Source organism: Trachypithecus francoisi, unplaced genomic scaffold (genome assembly GCF_009764315.1).
Source record: "Trachypithecus francoisi isolate TF-2019V2 unplaced genomic scaffold, Tfra_2.0 Lachesis_group20, whole genome shotgun sequence".
Lineage (NCBI taxonomy): Eukaryota > Metazoa > Chordata > Mammalia > Primates > Cercopithecidae > Trachypithecus > Trachypithecus francoisi.
This window is the reverse complement of record NW_022681466.1, coordinates 62,438,931-62,462,226: the sequence shown is the minus strand read 5'-3', so window position 1 is coordinate 62,462,226 and position 23,296 is coordinate 62,438,931. Positions and strand designations below refer to the sequence as shown.

The 23,296-nt window shown below is 50.2% G+C and overlaps 1 protein-coding gene across 10 annotated transcripts in view; it reads right to left on the bottom strand.

The window, feature by feature from the left end:
• The window catches only part of GAS7 (growth arrest specific 7), a 291,891-nt gene that overhangs the window by 22,317 nt on the left and 246,278 nt on the right, over positions 1–23,296 (bottom strand). For all 10 annotated transcript variants that reach the window (XM_033184549.1, XM_033184554.1, XM_033184559.1 and 7 more), the window contains 4 exons: positions 14,260–14,349; positions 10,555–10,670; positions 7,544–7,618; positions 1,618–1,696 (listed from right to left, as the gene is read on the bottom strand). In XM_033184549.1, the coding sequence (XP_033040440.1) occupies positions 1,618–1,696; positions 7,544–7,618; positions 10,555–10,670; positions 14,260–14,349 (360 nt within the window). The remainder of the gene's footprint in view (positions 1–1,617; positions 1,697–7,543; positions 7,619–10,554; positions 10,671–14,259; positions 14,350–23,296) is intronic.

Below are 23,296 nucleotides of genomic sequence, written 5' to 3'. Positions count from 1 at the left end.
CCGTTCACTCATGACTCAATAAGAAAATATTTACGAGGCATCTACTACGTGCAAGGCACCATCCTGAGCCCTGAGGATAGGAATAGGACAGAAACACCCTGCCCTTGAGTCCTGGCGCTAGAATCTTCAGAACTAAATGAAAGAGGGACCCTTTACGGCGGGGTGTGATGGCTCACGCCTGTAATCCCAGCATTCTGGGAGGCTGAGGAGGGTGGATCACGAGGTCAGGAGTTCAAGACCAGCCTAACATGGTAAAACCCCATCTCTACTAAAAATACAAAAAATTAGCCAGGCGTGGTGGTGGGCACCTGTAGTCCTAGCTACTCTGGAGGCTGAGGCAGGAGAACCCAGGAGGTTGCAGTGAGCTGAGATCGTGCCATTGCACTCCAGCCTCGGTGACAGAGTGAGACTGAGAAGGGGAGGGGAGGGGAGGGAAGGAGAGGGGGGAGAGGAAAGGAGGGAAGGAGGGAGGGAAGAAAGGAGGGAAGGGAGGAGGGAAGGAAGGAAAGAAGGAAGGAAAGAAGGAAGGAAGGAAAGAAGGGAGGGAGGGAGGGAGGAAAGAAAGGGGGAGGGAGGGAGGGAGGAAAGAAAGGAGGGAGGGAGGGAGGAAAGAAGGGAGGGAGGGAGGAAAGAAGGGAGGGAGGGAAGGAGGGAGGGAGGAAGGAAGGAAGGAAGGAAGGAAGGGACGGACTCTACTTGTTCTGAAATTTTGCAACCACCACAAATTAAAAAAAAAAAATTATTCCTTTGGCATAACCTAGTATTTCCTGACACTAGGAAGAGACAGGACATGCTACTCCATCCCTCTGAAAGCCAGGCAAAAAGCAAGCAGGGCTTCATCACTCAGGGGCTGCCCTGAGAAACCGGGGGGTGTGTTAAGTCCTGCTCCCAATGGCTCCCAAGAGCCGAATGTTAAATTTTCAGGAATTCTGTTTGCTGGTTGTTAAACACAGCCATTATCAAAAGGAAATGATATAAACTTATAATTGAATTAATTATATTAAAAACAAAAGTAACAGGCCAGGTATAGTGGCTCATGTCTGTGATCCCAGCATTTTCGGGGTTAGAGGCAGGAAGACTGCTTGAAGCCAGGAGTTCAAGACCGGCCTGGGGAAAATATTGAGATACCATCTCTACAAAGAAATAAAAAATTACCCAGGCGTGGCTGCATGCACCTGTTGTCCCAGCTACCTGGGAGGCTGAGGTGGGAGGATCATTTGAGCCCAGGAGGCTGAGGTTGCAGTGAGCTATGATCATGTCACTGTACTCCAGCCTGGGCAACAGAGTGAGACCTTGTCTTTTTAAAAATAACAAAAAATGAAAAACCAAGGCAATAAATACCCAGCACTTGCCGCCTCCTAACTACACTTTACTATTTTCCATGCTCTCGGTGGATACTGATGGTTATTTGTGCTACTGTATCTGTATAAAAGCACCATCTCATGGTGAGCCACTGGGCATGTCTTCCCAACTCCGTATTCCATGACTTCATGTTGATACTTTGAAGTTTACACCAGGGAAAATGGCGAACAGGGCAAACTGGAGAGACAGTTGTGAACTATTTTTCAGTACCCCAGTGTGTAAGACCAAAGGAGAGCGGCTGCAGGGAGGGGTTACCTTGGCAGAGAACTTGAGGTGAACTTCTGCTTCGTCCGCCAGGCTCTTCTTCACCTGGGCCCACGCCTCGCCCAAGGAGCTGCAATACAAAGACCATGAGACTCAGGTCAGAAGCCAAAGCCCTTCCTGAGGCGGGACGGTGGGGCTCCACCCCAGGTCTCAGGGAGGTATATGACAGCTGAGAATGCGGATGCAGATGAGGCAGAGGCTGGGCAGAAACCAGACATGAGCATCACGTTTCAACTCACAGGGTCCGACGAGCCACCAAGGTCCGAGAGAGCTCACCTTACCTCTGCAAGCTAAGGAAACAGACTGTGGCACACAGCCGAGTGGCGGGGGATTCCTAGAAATCCAGAGGCTCGCAAGGACCCAGGAAGGTGCAGGAAGCAGGTATGGGGACATTCCAAAGCCTCAGCTGCAGTGAGGGCCTTGATCCCTGGGCCGTCACTGTCCCAAGAGCTTTCACATCACCCCTCCCTAGTTTGCTGATGAGGGGTGCAAGCATCTGCTAATAAATCAAGGAAGGAAACAGGGTCTATTCCAGGGAGAAGCTCTTTTAGTTTGTTTGTTTGTTCCTTGAGACAGAGTCGCGCTCTGTCACCTAGGCTGGAGTGCAGTGGCACGATCTTGGCTCACGGCAACCTCTGCCTCCCGGGTTCAAACAATTCTCCTGCCTCAGCCTCCTGAGTAGCTGGGATTACGGGAGTGCGCCACCACGCCTGGCTAATTTTTGTATTTTTAGTACAGACAGCGTTTGCCATGTTGGTCAGGCTGGTCTTGAACTCCTCAGGTGAGCCTCGGCCTCCCAAAGTGCTGGGATTACAGGCATGAGCCACCGTGCCCAGCCAGAGAAGCTCTTTTCAAACAGAAGGTACCATGCAGCCCTGCTTATGGGAAAAACCCCAGCTGCCTGGCTTCCAGAAGGGGCAAAGATGGACTGTGTGGGTCCAGTGACCTAGATGCAGCCACAGGGCAGAGAAGGCTCCCACTGCCATTCTCGGAAGCACGGTCTCCTCTAGCACTGCTTCTCTAGCTGTGAGCCCTGATGCGGCCCACAGCTTACTAGAGAAGGGCCAAGTCCTCTTAGCGGCATCACTTCTCCACACCAAGGAGGGCCTTCATGTAGAAGAGATCGCCTGAAGTCCCTAAGACTTGCCAATGCAGGCCCCAGGCTACATTCTCTATGATTTGGAGCTCTTTAACCCCATGACCCTTCCAAATGATACCCCTGCTTTCTTGCTCCCAGCCTCTTCAACACAGCCAGTAAATCCAGGCTGAAATGTTCCCTTGACTTAATAGCATCCAAAAAGCCACTTCCCCCAGAGAATTCATTAAAGTCGAGTGGCAAAAGCTGATTAAAAGACAGCATGTGGTGAGGCTTCTGGGTCTAGAGCAGAGCAGCCAGCAGCAAAGAATTGCCCAACAGAACACAGCAGATCCCTCTGATGGCTGGCCAGGCCTGTGTGGTGGGTGGTGCTGGCTCAGGCCGAGGTGGGTGTTTATGGGAAATGACTGCCTGATTTTATCTAGGAGTCCAGCAGCAAAGAAAGGTCCCCTCAGTGATCCTGGCAGGGGAAGCCACCAGAAAAGCATTGGAGTATGAAATGGGGCAATCCAAGCTGTTGACAATTGTCTCTGCCTGAAGGGCCTGAGCTCCAGGAAGCTGTGCTGGGGTACACCACACCCTCTGGGTGGCTTGGGTGTCCCACCTGATTCAACAGGTGGGTAGGAGGTCCAGAGGTGGCGGGAGCAGTCCTGGCAGTTACACAGATCAGCAGAGCAGAACACAGAGTTACACAGCTAGGATCGATTGACTGCTGCAAAGAGGTTAAGGTGTTTCCATGGGGGAAAACAGATGATCTTTTTAACAAATGGTGCAGAGACAACTGTACATCCATAGGAGGAAAAGGAATCTTGGTCCTACCTCACGCCATACACACAAATTATTTCAAGATGCCTCCTAGCTCTAGGGTGAAAGCCAACACTATTTGAAGCATATGGAGGCTGTCCTGGGAGGAGTGGGAATTGGATTAAAGGGAGGTGCGAGGGGTTTGCCCCTGCAGCTGAGCCACCCACAGCAGCTGGCAGGAGGTACGAACAGGAGTCACAGAGTCAAAAAGGCCCTGGGCAGTGCCCACGCTTTGTATGAGCACATGCATCTTTCCACAGAGCTGTCAGTCTACTGTCAGCAGAGCACATGGCAGGTAAACGGCCCAGGGACAGCCATGGTGGCCTGAGAATGTCATCTCTGGGCAACTGGAAGAAAAGGAAGAACCATGGTTTTCCACCCAACACAACGTCCTCAGCTCTACCTCCAGGCCGGGCACTGCTAAGTGGGAGGACATCTCTCCAGACATTCAGATGGGCCCCTCTGAGCCAGTGCATCCTTGATGAATGCCTCCCTGCTCTCCAATATTCCAGGCTCTTTGGAGTCATGTCACCATTTATTAAAAAGCTACTTACAAATTCATTCGAAAAGAGATTTTTCATCTGATAAACAGTTAATGAAAAACAAAACAAAATCTGAGATGCATCTCTGTTCCAACATATAGTTTGAGGCACGCCAAGTCAAAATGCATGTTGTTGTCATGACCGCCCACTAGGAAAACCAAAATCCCATTTCCTTTCCACACAGGAGAGAAAAACTAAAGGCAGAACAAACAGCCGAATTCTGCTTATTTACCAATGTGCACATATCCTGTGAAATCTAATTTGGACAGAAGTTGAACTGCAAAACCCACTCCAGCCTCCCTGAGCAGCATCTTCCTCGACTGCTCCAAATTTCTAGACTCCTGCTTTGCTTTGAAAGTCTTCAAGGAGATGGGGTTAAATGTCCAAAGCTGTGTGTAAATGTAAATCAGTGTCGTTGCACACTGTACGTAGGGGGCTTGTGTTCATGCTCCAGTGTGTGCATGGGGCTACTATGTGGGCACACAGGGTGAGGAGTCATGTGTACATCTATGGGGCAGTGGCCCTGATGCATGTATGTGAGCTTGTGCTGTTTGTCTCTGTATTTGTCCGTGCATGTGTGTACAGTATGGCAGTGTGGTCCTGACTCACGGAGCTGGACTGCTCGGGTGAGGAGCATATGCTGTGCGTGTTGGCCAGGACACAGTGTCCTTGGCACTAGCTCAGGCCGGAGAGGTGGAAGCCGGAAGACTCCAGAGCGGCACAGTAGTTGCAGGGCACGAGGAGACTTAGGAAAGCCCCTTCCCAGGCAGCAAGAGCTGCTCCTCTATGTGCTGCCTTCCTGCCCCATTTCAGGCCCCGTGCACGGAGCAGGAGGAGGCCAGGAATGAACTAACCTCATTTACATCTGTGGAAGGGACGCTGGTCTTGCTGGGCTGCCCTGTGGTCTGTGGCTGGTGGGGAGGGTGAGAACCATTCCAAGGAGGCCGCCTGGTTGCACAGCCAACTCATGTGGAGGGCTTAATCAAAGCCACATTTGGGCTGGCAAAATCTCAGTCCCCTGAAGGATTTCAAGCCATGAAGGCAGATTTGGACTGGTGGTTGAACATCACGGCTCGCTGACAACTACAGCTGTCCCACAATAGAATGTCTTCCTTCCTCGGGGGTTCACTCCCCCTTGGAGGAGGAATTCAAACACAGACCAGCACCAGAAGGAGGTTGGAAGAGAGAGGACCTCTAGGGACCTTTTCAGCTCTAACCTCCTAAGAGTCTTTGTGTTTTTACTGAGGTCAAATTCATATAACATAAAATTAACTGTTTAAAAGTGAACAATTCAGGCGCATTTAGGACAAGACCGAATCAAACACCCGTTTTGTGAGTGCAACTACCACCTCTATCTAGTTCCAAAACATTTTCGTCACGCTAGTATGGACTAAAGGTTTATGTCCTGCCAAAATTCTCAGGTTAAAACCCTAACCCACAATGTGGCTGCATTTGGCAATGGGGCCTCTAAGGAAGTAATTAAGGTTAAATGGGGTCATAAGGGTGCAGCCCTGATCTGATAGGATTAGTGTCCTTATAAAAATAGACATTGGCCAGGCGCGGTGGCTCACACTGCAATTCCAGCACTTTGGGAGGCTGAGGCTGGTGGATTGCCTGAGGTCAGGAGTTCTAGACCAGCCTGACCAACATGGTGAAACCCCATCTCTACTAAAGATACAAAAAATCAGCCAGGTGTGGTGGCACATGCCTGTGGTCCCAGCTACTTGGGAGGTGGAGCTTGCAGTGAGCTGATATCAGGCCATTCCAGCCTGGGCAACAGAGCAAGACTCTGTCTCAAAAAAAAAAAAAAAAAAAAAAATAGACATCACAGAGCTCTCTCTCTGAGTACACACCAAGGAAAGGCTGCATGAACACACAATAAGAGGGCTGCCATCTGCAACCCAATGGGAGAGTCCTTACCAGGCACCAACCCTGCGGACACCTTGATCTTGGACTTCTCAGCCTCCAGAGCCATGAGAAAATAAATTTCTGTAGTTTCAGCCACTCAGTCTGGGACATCTTGTTGTGGCAGCCCAACCAGATGAATATACACCCCAAAAGGAAACCCGGTAGCCCCTAAGCAGTCACAACCCATTCCCCTCCTCCTTCAGACCCTGGCAAGCACATGACAATCCACTTTCTGTTTCCATGGGTTTGCCTGTTCTGGACGTTTTACATAAATGGAATCATACACTATGAGATCTTTTGTGCCCGGCTCCTGTAACTTAGCAGAATGTTTTCAAGGCTCATCCACACAGTAGCATGTATTAGTGTTCCATTCTTTTTCATGGGTAAATAATATTCCATTGTCTATCCATGGATATCCATTGTGCATACACCACCATTTGTTTATCCTCTCATCGCTGGGTGGGACGTGGGTTGTTTCTACCTTTTGGCTGTTACGAATATCGCTGCTCTGCACGTGTGTATACATGTATTAGTTTGAGTGCCTGTACTCAATTCTTTTGGGTATAAACCTAGGAATGGAATTGCTGGGTCATATGGTAATTCTATGCTTAGCTTTTTGAGGAACAATCAGATTGTTTTCCACAGTGGTTGCACCATATTCCATGTCCCCCAGGAATGCATAAGGGCTGAGACTTTTTTACCCACTAGGAATCCTTCTGTGGCTGGGAGGGTTGGGTTAAGCTTCTCCCAGCCCAAGTCCCACTCACCGGTCACAGCATTAGTGGGAAAGGAGCCTGTGCCTCAAGCCCAGAGGAGAGAGCTCCAGACAAAGGGGCCAGGTACAATACCCTGTCATACCCAGCTTCCTCCCAGCCTGCCCCTAGAGAAAGAGGAGCTGGAGTGGGCATCTAGAAGCTGCTGCCCAGCTAGCAGGGGTCAGATCAGAGGGGCTTCTGACATACTCCAACATCTGGAACATGGCCCTTGGTCACTAAAGAGAAGACAATGCGGAAGTGTTTTTTTTTTTTTTTTTTTTTTTTTTTTGGAGGTGGAGCCTTGCTCTGTCGCCCGGACTGGAGTACAGTGGTGTGATCTCGGCTCACTGCAAGCTCCACCTCCTGGGTTCACGCCATTCTCCTGCCTCAGCCTCCCAAGTAGCTGGGACTACAGGCACCTGCCACCACACCCGGCTAATTCTTGTATTTTTAGTAGAGATGGGGTTTCACCATGTGGGCCAGGCTGGTCTCAAACTCCTGACCTTGTGATCCACCCGCCTCGGCCTCCCAAATTGCTGGGATAATGGGCGTGAGCCACTGCGCCCAGCCGGAAGTGCCCTTTTGAGTGTGGACGCCCACACCTTGAGTCATGGGTGCCCTGCTTGGGCCACGGGCACACATCTTAAGTCATGAGTACCTACCTGAGCCACGAGTGCCCACCTTCAGCCAGGCCTATGGAGAGCTCCCCATCCAAACTGGGGCCATGCCAGTGAGCAATGATGAGTGGCTGATCCCCCTTCCTCAGTGACCCCCCCATCCTCCCCACTCCCACCTCTCTCCTACCCACTCACCCTTCCTCCTGAGAAGCCAAGGAGTTCTGAGACAGCTTAGCTAAGTTCTTCGCATAGTCTTCTTCAATCTTTATCCTGCAACGACAGAAAACCCAACACACATCAGCTCTCCAGTGCCAGACGGTGGATCTGCCCTGCTGCCCTGCACACCTTAGCCGTGGAAAGGAACCCACTAGACCATAAGCTCTGAGACTGCATGACTCTTGTCTGTCCACCTGACACGCAGTAGGTGCTTAATAAATACTTGTTGGATAAATGAATGAACAAAACTGTCTGGACCTCCATCTCCTCATCTGCAAAGGAGGAGATTTTCTCCTGTCTCCTAGAGCTGTGAAGACGAGAACTGGCGTTTACACAGTTCCTAGCACAGTACGGGAAACATAAGACCCCTGAATGAATACATGAATGAAGGAAGGAATGAACGCTTGCAACTCATGATGGACTACCAGCAATACCCAGTGCTGTCCCCTCTCCCTTCCAGCCCCAGAACTCCCAGGTGGCCTCGGGCCCTCAGCAGCAGAACAGAAGATCTCCCTACTGTCTCACACCCCCAGTGCCTCTGATGGTGTCAAGCCTGCTGGGTGCAAGTATTTCCATGGAAACCTGGCAGTGCCCAGGGCTGCAGGTAGATTCTATTTCCCTGGAGAGGAAAGTCGCCTTGGATGTAGCTTCCGGCAGGCAGGCCTTTGACACATTTGCAAGGCAGCTCCCCAGGGAGTGCCCTGTATTATCTGCCACGTCGTGTTAAGCATGTTGTCAGAGGTATTGTTCGCCACCTAAGTGGTCCTCTGGGCCACAGTGGGAGACAGAGGAGCTATGCTTATGCCAACCAGAGCTGGCCAGAGCCCAGGATTCAGAGAGCCCCTGGTCCATCACACAGCGAACAGAGAAGCTCCAGAGGTGCTGGGACCACGGCATTTGCTTCCCAGCCGCCCAAGCATCTGGCACCCAAAGGGTATGATGATGGAGAGAGGGCGGTTGACAAAGCCTGGCGGCGGCATTCCAATAATAATAATTGCATGACTTGGCATCAGGAGACTCACAATCTCGTTCCTTCTTGCCCTGCTTTTCTCTCACCTCCACCTTCAGCTAGTCTCTAGGTCCTCCTGAGTCTCATTCCAGCTGATCTGCCTCAGTCACTTCCTCTCCATCCCCCTACCTTCACCCCCAGACTGTGGCCAAGAGAGATCTGTAGAAAGTAAATCTATCCATGCCACACTCCCAGCTCCTCAATGCCGACTGCACGCACCAGACACACGAGGTGCATACGCTGCCTGCCTCCTGTGTCTCACCTCCAGGACCAAAGAGTGCGTCACCTCCACCTCTGCCCCACTTCCCGAAACCAAGACCCCAGCAAACCAGCCAGCACCTGTCCTCGAGCCAGGGAAGCTCCCAACTCTGAGCCTCAGCTCTCACCTCTCCTGACACTAAAAGGCCTTCCCAAGATCCCAAGGTAGATGGTGTATGCGTCTCCAGGAAGCCCAGAATGTCCTGAAATGGCAGTTTCCATTTATTTGCTGACAAGACACTGTTATGGAAATATAAACCATAAGCGTATTCAAGCTTTGGCTTTTGCAGCCAGTTTCCTATTTGCGTGTTTTATACCATTGTCTTCTCAAACCCGAGCCATGCAACCTCTCCATTTCCCACCAGTTTAATGGGTCATAAAATAAGGATCTGATTATACAAATAATCAGGCCCTTATACAAATAAGTAGGCCCTCTGTCTACACCCATACCACCCTGAACACATCCGATCTCATCTGAAAATAGGCCCTCTAAGGGAAAGGGATGCTTCAAAACGCCAAAGCATTATGACTTGATTACGGCTGTTATAATTAAAAAGGAAAATTTTTGGTTGGGCGCAGTGGCTCACACCTGTAATCCCAGCACTTTAGGAGGCTGAGGCGGGCGGACTACCTGAGCTCAGGAGTACTGAGACCAGCCCGGCCAACATGGTGAAACCCCATCCCTACTAAAAATACAAAATATTTGCTGGGCGTGGTGGTGCACGCCTGTAATCCCAGCTACTCCGGAGGCTGAGACAGGAGAATCGCTTGAACCCCGGAGACAGAGGTTGCAGTGAGCCAAGATTATGCCACTGTACTCCAGCCTGGGTGACAGAGCAACACTCTGTCTCATAAAGAAAAAAATAAATAAATATTTTAAAAGATATTGCGATTTGCTATAAATATTTCCAACTCCAGATGGAAAGCGTTGTGTGTGTGTGCACATGCGTGACAGGTGGGTATGTGTAGGTGTGTGGGTATGTGAGTGTATGCTGAACAGGACCTCAGAACTTGGAGAGAGAGAGAGAGGAGGAAGGAGATAGAGAAGGAACTTCTCTTTCCCTTTGTAGATTTCTCCATTTCCATTGGGCTAAATTTATTGTTTCTTCATCTGTGTTCCCAAGCTCTTCAGACAAAACACTGTTACAATCCCTGAGGCAGGGATGGGGTAGGAGGAGGGCTCTACATCTCCTGCCCTCGAACACAGGTTTTGGCTAACGATGAACTGAACTGTAACTTTCCCCCCACTGGTTATGGTAAAGGGCAGTGCTTCAAATGACGGCCAGGTACATAAGTAAAGGAGTGAAGAGGTCTGCGGCAGAACACAGTACGGAGTGGTGGAGACTGTGGCAAAAGGAGAACACGAACACACACCCCCCTCTACAAGAGTAGCTGCTACTCAGCTCCAGCCAATCGTCGTGTGAGGGATGTGGAGGCAATCCTGCCAACGCTTCTGCTCTTTCAAGGTGTGCAAAATATCCAGATTTTACTATGAAATCTACCCACGTTTTTGTGTTGGTTCAAATATTTAAAAACATTGTATCGGCCAAAGCTACACATCTGCTGACCAGATCTCTCCCAGGGGCCATGAGTTTGCCACCTGGTGCTAACCAGCCCAATGCTGAGTGTGCAGTGCTGAGCCCTGTGCTGTCGCCCCCTGGCCACGGGGCCCCCGGGGAACACTGGTGCCAGGCCCCAGGGCTGGGAGGGGCCCAGGCTTCACCTTTCCCGGATGAATTCTGACATTTCCTTCTGCATTTGTTTGCCTTTCAGCTGTTTCTGGAGCAGTAGTTCAAACCCAGCCACAGTGCCGTTGCCTTGGGGGTCCTTCTTATCAGCCTACAAAGGAAGCAGAAGCACAAGAGTTTAGGGCAGTGCGTCTGGAGCCAGGGAGAGTGGCGAAGAGAGAGGATAGCTCCCAGATGTGTCTGGCAACCCAAGCCCAGCACAAGACACGGAAGCAGCCGTCTCTGCTGCCCTAACTCGGATGTCTCTCCTGGTGCCCCCTCTCCCAACGGTGCTTTCTGATGCTCAGGCTCTTACAGTTGCTGTATCCCCACATCCAAGCCCCTTAACTCTCCCAACCTGGGAACTGAGAGGAAGAAGGGCAAGTGTCCAAGAGCATCGGCTGTGATGCCTAACGGCCTACGACTTCCAACCAGGTGGCTGCAGAGCCTGGCTTGGCCCTCGGCGAATCTTGGCATCCTGACTCCCAGCTGGACTATGTGTGAGCTCAGGAGCAGGTGCCCCCAGCCTTAAGCCATCCTGTCTTCTATCAGCTTCTTACATCGGTAGGGCAGTGACACCCTCTAAACACACATTCATAAAAGATCACAGGAGAGAAAAATCAATCACAGGGAGAAACTGGATCGAAGGGAGGCCAGAGGAGAGGACAGGACAGGCTGCCCTGAAGTACTGGCTGGGTGAACTTGGCCAAGTTCTTCACTCACTCCAGGCCTTAGTTTTTTCATCTGCAAAACTGAGGAAATAACAGCCCCACCTTCAGAGGGTCACTTCAGGGTAAATGACATATGTATACAGCTGAGCACATATCATGTACCCAATAAATGGTATCCGTAATTAGTTACTTTTAAACAAAAGTCCAAACTTGGGGAGGATGGGCAAGTCAATGAAATAAATACTTAGGACCCAATTAATTTTGCAAACAAGTATTCTTAAAATTTCAAAATTAAATGTTTTATTTTATTTTGTATTACCTGCATTTCTTCAAGCACACCTGAATGCCCCTTTCCTGCCATTCCCCTGCCTGAGATTCACCCACACATCTGCCCACACGGCCGTGGCACCAGCTCCCAGGGCCATTCCAGGCACCAGCCACCGGCATGCCTAAAAGTGTCCTCCCCCTTACAGCTTTTCCCTATCAGGAACCCAGTGTCAAACACTTTGATACTTAATGAAGGGTGTTCAGAACAGGTCTTTGATATCCCAGACAGAGAGGTGCACTGGTGAAAACAGTGTCCAGCCACAGGGTGTCCAATCCTAGGCAGTATCCCCACAGACCATCCCCTTGAAATAAGAGTGGGTTGCATCTGTCAGATCCCATCCAGATCACACATTTTAGGGGAGGGGAAAGAAAAGGGGGTGCTGATGCCTGCAGGGAACCCCACTGACGATCACAAGTAGATGAAGGATTTTATCGACACCTTCCCAGTTCCCCCATGTGGGGCCCCTCCCTCGGGTGCCATAACTCAAAGCCCTCTGGTCACACTGCTAACATCCCTGATGACGGGGAGATCACCACCCTATGGGGTCATAGTCGGGCTGTTCTTGCAGTTTAAAAGCAATGTCCACCAAAGATCGCTGCGCTTCACCCTACGAATGCTACATCTTGATGAAAAAGCAGAAGGAAAATGACCCAAATACTGAGCTCAAACCTGCCTCCCCTCTAGGATGGACATGCGGAGCTATCCACGCACTCTCGGGAAAAGCAGCCAGAAGAAACAGGCTTTAATGACTGTGTCAGGAGAGAGAAATTTCTATTCGTGGAAAAGGCCTTGATGGTCAGGGGGATAAGCGGATTGCAGATGAAGCATCAGAGTCCCCAGAGAGCTTGAGTTAAGATAAGAACTCACAAGTGTCACTCTCCGGATGCTGCTGGCAGCACGCAGCATCAGACTTTCCTGCCAGCTTTCCAAGGCTTGAGACCCCACACGCTGACCTCCAGGCTCCCAGGATACTCATTTTCTGGGGTTCAAACCACTCTCTCCTTGAACCCTCCATTTACTGCACCTCTCTTGAGAGATGATGTTTCCAAACCCAGGTACATCTCTCCCTCTCTGCCGCCACTACCATCTTTCCTGGTCTCTTCCAGTCACCTGTCAACGTCCCACCCCTGCCTGCACAACGTCTATGAATCAGATCACATCATACTGCTGCTTAAGACCTTCTAACATTCTCCTTCTGCAAGCAGAATAAAACTCACTTACTGGGGCCTAGAAAATCTTGCACACTCTGATGCTTGCTTACCCCGCCTCTGAGCTCACCTGCCCAGGTCTGTCTGGTGCCAAAGATAAGCCCCTTTATACTGTCTCCTGAACCTGTGCACAGATCTCTACCCTAGATGCAGCACAGCTGGAGCTACAGAAAGTGTGCCTTGGTGAGAGGTGGAGGCAACAGGGATCTTTGTGTATCTTCTAAGGTACAAGTGATTTTGTAGAAAGAAAAAAGCACCTTTTTTCTAGTATTCGGTTAGCAAATCTAAAAAGTATAGATAATCCGGCTGGGCGCGATGGCTCACACCTGTAATCCCAACACTTTGGGAGGCCAAGGCGGGTGGACTGCCTGAGGCCAGGAGCTTGAGACCAGCATGGCCAACATGGTGAAACTCCGTCTCTACTTCAAAAAAAAAAAAAAATAGCTTGGTGTGGTGGCACACACCTGTACCCAGCTACTCAGGAGGCTGAGACAGGAGAATCGCTTGAACCCAGGAGATGGAGGCTGCAGTGAGCCAAGATCGCACCACTGCACTCCAGCCTGGGTGAGACAGAGTGAGACTCTGTCTCAAAAAATCCATTCTGCACAGTGGTGAAAACAAGTTTTTACTTATTTATTGTTCCCTGGGGTCTTTGGACACTTGTTTTTTTGAAGTGTACAATTTAGTGGTTTTTAATATATTCACAGGGTTGTATGACCATCCCTACTAACTGATTCCAGAAAGGGGTGATCTAATTTTGAAAGTCACGATGACTTTCACATGCAAATGGCCCAGGACCATTCCCAGAATGTTCAGAAGTATAGGACTCTGCATTTCCAAAAATTTATTTATTGTGGAAAAAAAATACACCTAGCATGCAACTGACCATTTTAGCCATTTTTAAGAATACGGTTCAGTGGCATGAAGTACATTCACACGGCTGTGCCACCATCGCCACCATCCACGAACAGAACTTTCTTGAATCTTGCAAAACCAAAACTCTGTGTTCGCTAAGCGATCTGCGAAAGTTTCAGAACTGTAGGATTATCCAAGCTGGAGCTCTCTGAAGATCCTGTGGCCCCACCGCCTCACAATTCTGATGAACACAGTGAGGCCCGAGGAGGTGAAGCCCTCGTCCAACGTCACTCACGTAAGTGACAAGCAGGTGTGGAGCCCACGTTCATTTATTGAGGCGGATTCTAGTCTCCTGCCTTCACGGAGCATTGGAGAAAATGGCCCTCCACTTACCTACGTTCTGGCTGAAGTGTCTGTAATGTGAACAAAAGTCCTGCTGAATCCCTGAGATTTAGAGAATGAGCTGGACTCCAAGAAGGTCCTAAGTTCCTGTCTCGGGTGTAAAATTTAACCCCAGCCCTTCAGGCTCCAATGAGAAAGGCCTCCTCCACCTTGAGATCCAGTTCCCTCCTACCCATCCTGGGGGTCCACTCTCAGTCATCGGGGTCACGCCGTGGGGGAAACTGAGGCACTGCTTACCCAGAAGTAGTCGCAGTAGCTCCACTCGGTTGGTTTCAGCAGCTGCTGTTCCGGCATCGTGTCTGGGTGAGGGAACGTCACACAGTTTATCTGTAGGGCACAGAACAAGAAAGAATGGCTCTGCTGGAGACTGGAATAGCGAGGAAGGCTTTGCTCCCGGGGAACATGGCACTACAGCAGCCTCCATATTGACAGAACATGCACAGGGATCTTCCCGTGCTCCAGGGGCCAGCACTTCATATGAGGGGCAACAGGCACTCACCACCACCCCAGAGGGGCTGTGAACCAGTACCACCGCTCTAGAGGGCAGTTTACTAGGATCAAAATTGCAAACATCCAGTGCCTTTGACCCAGCAATTGCACAAGAGTCTATCCTACAGATACAGTTGCATGGGGGTGTTGATGTCCATACATGCTTTTTCACGACAGCACTATTTACGGCAGTTAAAGGCCGGAAAACAACTCCAATGTCCATCAGTAGGGGAATGGTTAAACAAAGTAGGAGACAGACAGACACCTATGGAAATCAGAAAGGACGCAGTGATCAAGTTCTTAAATTTAATTAGAAAAGCAGCTGGGCGCAGTGGCTCACGCCTGTAATCCCAGCACTTTGGGAGGCTGAGACGGGAGGATCACCTGAGGTCGAGAGTTTGAGACCAGCCTGACCAACATGGAGAAACCCCATCTCTACTAAAAATACAAAATTAGCTGGGCGCTGTGGCGCATGCCTGTAATCCCAGCTAGTCGGGAAGGCTGAGGGAGGAGAACCACTTGGACCCAGGAGGCAGAGGTTGGAGTGAGCCGAGATGGCACCATTGCCCTCTAGCTTTGCAATGAGCTGAGATCATGCCATTGTATGAGCGAAACTCTCTCGCAAAAAAAAAATTTTTTTTTAATAAGGAAGGTGTGCCAGTATATTCGGGTAGGTGAAGGTAAGAAAAAAAAAAAGGCAAGCAAAGAGTATTATAGTTCCTTTTTAAAAAGGAAGACATATACAGTGGACCCTTGAACAACACAGGTTTGAAGTGCAGGGGTTCACTTATACGTATATTTTCTCTCCTGCCTCTGTGACCCGAGACAAGACCAGCCCCTCCTTTTCCTATTCCTCCTTTGGCCATTCAATGTGAGGATGCTGAGGATGAAGACCTTGAGGATGATCCGCTTCCACCTAAAGAACAGTAATTATATTTTACTTCTTTATAATTGTCTTAACATTTTATTTTCTCTAGTTTACTGTAAGGATACAGTGTATAATACACATAAACATGCAAAATATGTGTTCATGTCAGTGAGGCTTCCACTCAACAAGAGGCTGTTAGGAGTTAAGTTCTGAAGGAGTTCAAAGTTATATGTTAGTTTTGGACGATGGGTGGAGAGGGGGCACCTCTAGCCCCCATGTTGTTCAAGGGTCACTTGTATAATATACATTTGGTTATTTGCGTATCGAATACTTCTAGCAACAGGTAACATCTTTGCTTCCAAGGAAAGGAACTGTGTGGGTGAGGGTCAGGGGGAGAGGTTACCTTGCAACCTTTATGTCATGATATGTATCATACGAACAAATACAGCTTAAAATTATAATCTGGGGGGCTGGGCACGGCGGCTCACACCTGTAATCCCAGCACTTTGGGAGCCGAGGCAGGCGGATCATGAGGTCAGGAGTTCGAGACCAGCCTGACCAACATGGTGAAACACCTTCTCTACTAAAAATACAAAAATTAGCCAGGTGTGGTGGTGGGCGCCTGTGATCACAGCTACTCAGGAGGCTGAGGCAGGAAAATCGCTTAAACCTACGAGGTGGAGGTTGCAGTGAGCCGAGATTGCGCCACTGCACTCCAGCCTGGGTGACAGAGCAAGACTCTGTCTCAAAAAAAAAAAAAAAAAATTATAATCTGGGCTGCACGTGTAAGGCTGGCCCTAGCTAAGGAGAGTGAAGTACAGAAACTTCTGGGTCGTCTCAGACTTTTCTGCCTAACCACATCTGCAATGCTCCCTGGTTTTTCCCCACTCTGTGGAGGTGGCTTCAGGCCCCAGATTCCCACCTCTCCTAGAATGTGGGCTAATTTGCTTCCTCTGTGGGAGCAAGGCCTGAGCCTTATAAGTCTTTAACCCCTCCTTGCAGCCCAAGCACCTGCTGAAGTGGAAAATGTCACACACTAAAAAATGATCCCGCCCTGAGGTTTTGAGTCCAGGACACAAACTCCAAAGCTGGGCGGGGCGTGCAAGCCAGTGAGGTGCCCAAGTGTCACAGAAACTGTAGCTGGGATAGGAGGGCGGACAGCCTCTGCTGTGGGCAGGGGTCGGAGGCTATAGAGATGCGTCCAAGGAGTAGATTCCGCTCAGCTTTTGCCAACTGCTGTCAAGCCCTTCTGAGGAATGCAGTGCTGACGGATTACGTGATGACTCGAGGGAAGCTGAAAATGGGGATTTCTATGCAAAGTGTCTCCATTTCTAAGTGTTGGCAATTAATTCAAGGTTAAAAACCATAATAATATAAACAATAACACCATGTAAGTCCAACAAACTCTTCTGCCAGCCAAGTTGGGCCCATGGACCTCCAGTTGTGACCTCTGGTTCAGGAAGCTCCTGGGTGGTTAGAAGTAAATCCAGCCCACACCCCCTCCCCAGCTGCCAGCGCACAGATCTCAGTCGCAGTCTCGGGAGAAGTCCCAGGCAAAAGAAAAAGCTTCCTCCTCCCGGATCCTGACATGTGGTTAAGGCGAAGGCTGAGGTCCCCACCAACCTAGAGGGAAACATGACTCAGCAGAAGGATCGGGGCAGGAATGACATGGAGAATCCTGGAGATGACAGGGCTGTACCAAATTCTGCCAAGGATAATCCCTTCTTCTCTTTCTCCTTTTCTTTTCTTTTTATTTATTTATTTGAGACAGAGTCTAGCTCTGTCACTAGGCTGGAGTGCAGCGGCACTATCTTGGCTCACTGCAACCTCTGCTTCCCTGTCTCAAGTGATTCTCCTGCCTCAGCCTCTCTCGAGTAGCTGGGATTACAGGTGTGTGCCACCACACCTGGCTAGTTTTTGTATTTTCAGTAGAGACAGGATTTCACCACGTTGGCCAGGCTGGTCTCAAACTCCTGACCCTAAGTGATCCGCCCTCCTCGGCCTCCCAAAGTGCTGGGATTACAGGCATGAGCCACTGTGCTGGGCCTCTTTCTTCTTTACAAAATGTGTAACTTCTAAGAATACAACATTAGCCATGTAAGATTCCTGGCCAGGGCATGGTGGCTCACATCTGTAATCCCAGCACTTTGGGAGGCCAAGGTGGGCAGATCACTTGAGCTCAGGAGTTTGAGACCAGCCTGAGCAACATAGCACGACCTTGTCTCTACAAAAAATAAAAAACAAAACTAGCCAAGCATGGTGGCGCATGCCTGTAGTCCCAGCTACTTGGGAGGCTGAAGCAGGAGGATCTCTTGAGCCTGGGAGGTTGAGGCTGCAGTAAGCTATGATCACATCACTACACTTTAGCCTGGGTTTAAAAAAATCCTATCAAAAATATTTAATCTGAATTTAATGATGAGTGGGGAAAATCAAGATAGTTTTTTAAAAGGTACCTTGTGGCAGGCTATGGTGGCTCACACCTGTAATCCCAGCACTTTGGGAGGCCCAGGTGGGCAGATCACAAGGTCAGAAGTTCGAGACCAGCCTGGACAACACAGTGAAACCCCGTCTCTCCTAAAAATACAAAAATTAGCCGGGCGTGGTGGTGGGCACCTGTAATCCCAGTTACTCAAGAGGCTGAGTCACAAGGATCATTTGAACCTGGGAGGTGGAGGTTGCAGTGAGCTGAGATTGCGCCATTGCACTCCAGCCTGGGTGACAGGGTGAGACTCTGTCTCAAAAAAAAAAAAAAGGCACAGCTTCCTGAACTCTAAAAAATGAGCACTGTGATGAATTAAAAAAAAAACAAAGGCTAGACGAAGATCGGCTGGGGCTGAGGAGTTTTCTCCCAGGTGTCAGCAGCCTGAGTGAGAAAAGGAAGAGCCAGTTCTTGAGGCCAGCATCAGAAAACTGTCTCCCTAAGCCGTGGTTTCGGGCGAGTCCCCAAGGTGTGTCCAGAGGCAAGTCTCCCTTCTGGGCCTCCAAAACCCACTGCCAAGCACGCAATCATGAAAACAAGGGATGGGCCGGGTGCGGTGGCTCAAGCCTGTAATCCCAGCACTTTGGGAGGCCGAGACGGGCGGATCACGAGGTCAGGAGATCGAGACCATTCTGGCTAACACTGTGAAACCCTGTCTCTACTAAAAAAAATACAAAAAAAAACTAGCCGGGCGAGATGGCGGGCGCCTGTAGTCCCAGCTACTCGGGAGGCTGAGGCAGGTGAATGGCGTGAACCCAGGAGGCGGAGCTTGCAGTGAGCTGAGATCCGGCCACTGCACTCCAGCCCGGGCGACAGAGCGAGACTCCATCTCAAAAAAAAAAAAAAAAAGAAAACAAGGGACGGATTTCAAAAGCACACAGATTCCTTATTTTGTGTTCCAGTTATTCTCATTTCAACAAATTACGGTCATCACGGTCCACCTTTATTTTGCTTAATAATGCAGTCTATGAAAATTTCCATCAAATTTAATGATAAATTAACGATGACATTAAAGTAAATTGAGCGTTAAGAATGACGGAACGAGTAGACTTTTGGGTACTCAGAGGCGGGTCTGAATGCCTTCTGGAGTGGCCTGCCCTGCAGGTATCTCTCCCCTTTCCCTCGCCTTCCCTCACCCAAACTGCTCTTGGCTTTGCCTTCTTGTTGGTGAAACATTTCCCTACAAAGAAAGGACTTTCCCATGTCAGGAAGAGGCGTGGCCAAGTGCGGGGCAGGCAGGAGGGGAAATAGGTCTTGGCCAATCTTCCTGAGTTGACTTACCCTCGGAGTGAGATGCCACCGCCCGCCCCAGGAGGCCTGTGCAGACAGACCCCGCTAGCCAGAGTGGGAGACGGTACCAAGGACAGCCTCTTCAATGATGCATCCTGGCTGGCTCCACGCCAATCATCTAAACGGCCATGTAAGTCCTGAGGAGGGCTGAGATCCACCTCAGTACCACTCAGTCCCCTTCTTGTCCCAGAGTCGAGGATGAACACGCCTCAGAGTCACCTAGAGGACACAGGTTGCTGGGTCCCACCCCCCAGTGTCTGATTCAGGAGCTCCAAATGGGGTCGGAGTTCTCAAGTGATGCTGAAGGTCTGGGGACCACACTTTGAGAACGAGCATTCGTGATCCATTCAGCAGGGATGGGGCAGCCCCTGGGGGAGACCTTGTGTCCACCAGAATGGAAGACAAGCCACAGAGATAAACAAGCCACAGAGCCCTGCCCTTAAGATCCTACATGGCAAGTGGGCAAAGGACATAAACAGACACTTTTTTATTCTTTTTTTTTTTTTTGAGACGAAGTTTTGCTTTTGTCGTCCAGGCTGGAGTACAATGGCATGATCTCAGCTCACTGCAACCTCCGCCTCCCGGGTTCAAGCCATTCTCTTGCCTCAGCCTCCCGAGTAGCTGGGATTACAGGCGCCCACCACCACGCATGGCTAATTTTTGTATTTTTAGTAGAGATGGGGTTTCACCATGTTGGTCAGGCTGGTCTTGAACTCCTGACCTTCAGATGATCCACCCACCTTGGCCTCCCAAAGTGTTGGGATTACAGGTGTGAGTCACTGCACCCGGCCCAGACACTTTTCAAAAGAAGACATATATGCAGCCAACAAGCATATGCAAAAATGCTCATCACCGCTAATCATTAAAGAAAGGCAAATCGAAACCACAATGACATACCATGGCACGCCAATCGGAACGGCTATCATTAAAAAGTCAAAAAATAACAGGTGCTGGCGAGATTGCAGAGAAAAGGGAACACTTATACATGGTTGGAGGGAGTGTAAATTAGTTCAACCATGTGGAAAAGCCATGTGGTGATTCCTCAAAGAACTAAAAACAGAACTACCATTTGACCCAGCAATCCCAGTACTGGGTATATACCCAAAGGAATATAAATCTTTCTACATAAAGACACATGTATGCATACGTTCATTGCAGCACTATTCACAATCGCAAAAACATAGAATCATCTTAAATGTCCATCAACGATAGACTGGATAAAGGAAATGTGGTGCACAAACAACATGCAATACTATGCAGCCGTAACAAAGAATGAGATCATGTCCTTTGTAGGGACATGGATGGAGCTGGAGGCCATAATCCTTAGCAAACTAATGCAGGAACAGAAAACAGGTTGGGGCAGAAGAGTAGAGGCAGTAGAATGTGGGAATTCGTTAAGGACCCATCACCCTGCTGCTTCTGCCACTCCTTCAGGACACCAGTCCTCCGGTGGAGCCCGGAGGTGCCTGCCACTGTCTCTGTCTTCTCTCATTTTGGGATTTCTCCCTCCCAGAAAGCCCACTGAGATTTCTCCAAATCCTCACTCCTGCAGGGGAGCCCTGACTCAGGCACACTCTCTAGTGCTTTGCATGCATTCTCATTTTATCTTCCTACCAACTCCACAGGGGAGGAAGAACAGCCTCGTCGTACATGAGGAAACCGAGGATCACAGAAGCAAGGTATCCGAATCTAGACCCAGCTGACTGCAGAGTTCGACCTTTGACCACGAAGCTATGTGATGGCCTATTTGCTCATCCACTTTCCATTCGAACATCCATCAAAGGCTGCTCAGTGCCACGCGCTACACTAGATCTTCCCAGCAATCTGCATGCGCACATTTGTCATGATATTTCTCGTGATGGTTTAACATTTCTCCTCCTTGCCAGACAGCCTGCTCTATGAGGGGATGGGGACCATCTTTTCCCTGCTGTTTCCCTCCTCGCTGGTACACTGTTGGGTACACAGGCGGTGCTCAGGAGATGTTCCTTGGTGCAGTGGCTAGAGGTTAGGGATATAAGGCACCAGCTCTGCTCCAAACAGTTCCATAAACAAGTCACTGTAATTCTTCGGGATAAACCTGCCAGTGGAGTAAGCCTGAGGTGCTGAGGTTACTGGAAGGACTGGGGGTCCAAGGGAAGAATCTCAGATTTAGGTAATAATAGTAGGCCCCAGCAGACAGAGGGGCGGGCAGGTGAGAAGGATACTGCAGGAAAGGAAAGGACCCAGGATGAGAGGATATGCCCCACAGGTGGGGACCGTGTTGCTCAGTTTGGCGGAGCTCAGGGTCAGGGAGTAGTCAAGACTGAGGTGAGAGGGAATCTTGCAGGGGTGCCAAGGTCTATCCTGAAAGCAGGACAGTAGGGACCACAGAAGCACCCTGTACGAGAGTAACGATTCATCAGGCTGCTGCCTGGGGTAAGCACCCCCACTACAGCACAGAGGACAGGCTGGAGGCAGAACGCGACTGTGGCCACCAGGGAAGTCTGCAGTGATGGGGGACGGGGGGGTCATGATAGCAGCCGGAAGCAGTGTAGTCAAGAGGGGATTGGAAGCAGCCTGGGATACTCTACAAGTAGCCTTGACAACACCATGAAGTCAATTCAGTAATGCCCATCCAGGGGCAATTTCGCCCCCACCCCAGAAACATGTAGCAATGTGGAGACATTATTGGTTGTCACAGCTGGGTGGGGTCGGGGATGGATGCTATTGGCCTCTGGTGAGTAGGGGCCAGGGAAGCTGATAAACATCTGCAATGCACGGGACCGTCCCCCAACAACAAAGAGCTATCCAACCCAAAATGTCAATGGTGCTGAGGTTGAGAAACCCTGAGTTCACTGACCTGGGTGGAGAGGAAACATGTTCCCATCTGTTGGGACGGAAGATGGGAGAACAGTCCCTTCAGAGAGAGGCAGGCAGCGGCAGCAGAGGGGCATGGTGAGAGCTGTGTGCGCACATGTCCCAGAAGCTACTGGAGTCTCAATGTGTATTTGCAATGGTCTGGTGCAGACTTATGCACAGATGAGGAAACTGAGACACAGAATGTTTAACTCTCTAGTTCACTGTAAGTGGCAGAGCAGGGTCTAGAACCAGCTTCCTAATTCCTGGGCCACCACTTTTAACCTTGCTGTGTCCTTTCTGTGACCTCTAGACCTCCAAGTCAAGGTTCCTATGTCCCTGGATCAGAAGGGCTGGGAGGGCCACATAGCTCCATCCTATGAAGCCCAAGGAGGGAAGAGAAGGTGGGAGAGGACTTTCCACATGTGGATTCCTGTCCTCCCCTGGGTGACATTTTCCAGATGGTTAATACCAGGGTCCAGCGACATCTCTGAAAAGACCTCATCCTCCTCCCGAGGCCTCCCAGGCATAGCAGGAACCTCACTGCCATCCTAAAGATCCACTTTCTGTTTGTTCAACAAAAGCAAATAATGTGCCAGCCACAGTTCTAAGCGTTTTACATGTATTAGCTCATTTAACCCTCACAACAGCCCTGCAAGGCAGGTGCTGTTATTATCCCCATTGTACAGATAAGGAAACTGAGGCACAGAGAGGCTAAGTCACTTATGCAGGATCACACAGTTTGTGCATGGAATGGTGGACCAGGGTCTGAACCCAGGCAAGCCGGCTTCAGTCTAGGCTCTTAGCCTCTGTCACACTACCTTTCCAACACACTAAGGTGTAAATGTGCCCGCTCCCCACCCAAGACAGGGGCTCAAAAAGGAAGGGTGCTCAAGAGGGAGCCAGAGGGGAGCACGCCTCCCCATGTGTACTGCACAGGGCAAGTTCTGGCAGGCGGTCCCACCCTTACTTCCCCGGAGACCAGTGTCCTCAGCAAAGCTGCATCTTTGCTCTTGCACCAACTCTGTTGCTTCCAACCCTCAGGCAAATGGAGTGACACCCTCGTCCCTCCCCAGCGGCTGGGATCCACCATGCAGCTGGGGTTCCTGCAGGGCTTTTCCGCACAGGAGCAGCCAGAAGCCCAAGGGCTGCCTCCCAGAAGCTCTCTGAGGGGTACGCAATGGGACGTATCAGCCAGAAACCACCTGGCTGGGGTGTGAGAGCCACTGAACACACGTGTGACCCACCCAAGGCGTCCGACATAGGGAGGCCCCAAGGCACCGCTCTCCCCCGAGTCCTGGCCCAGCAGGAGC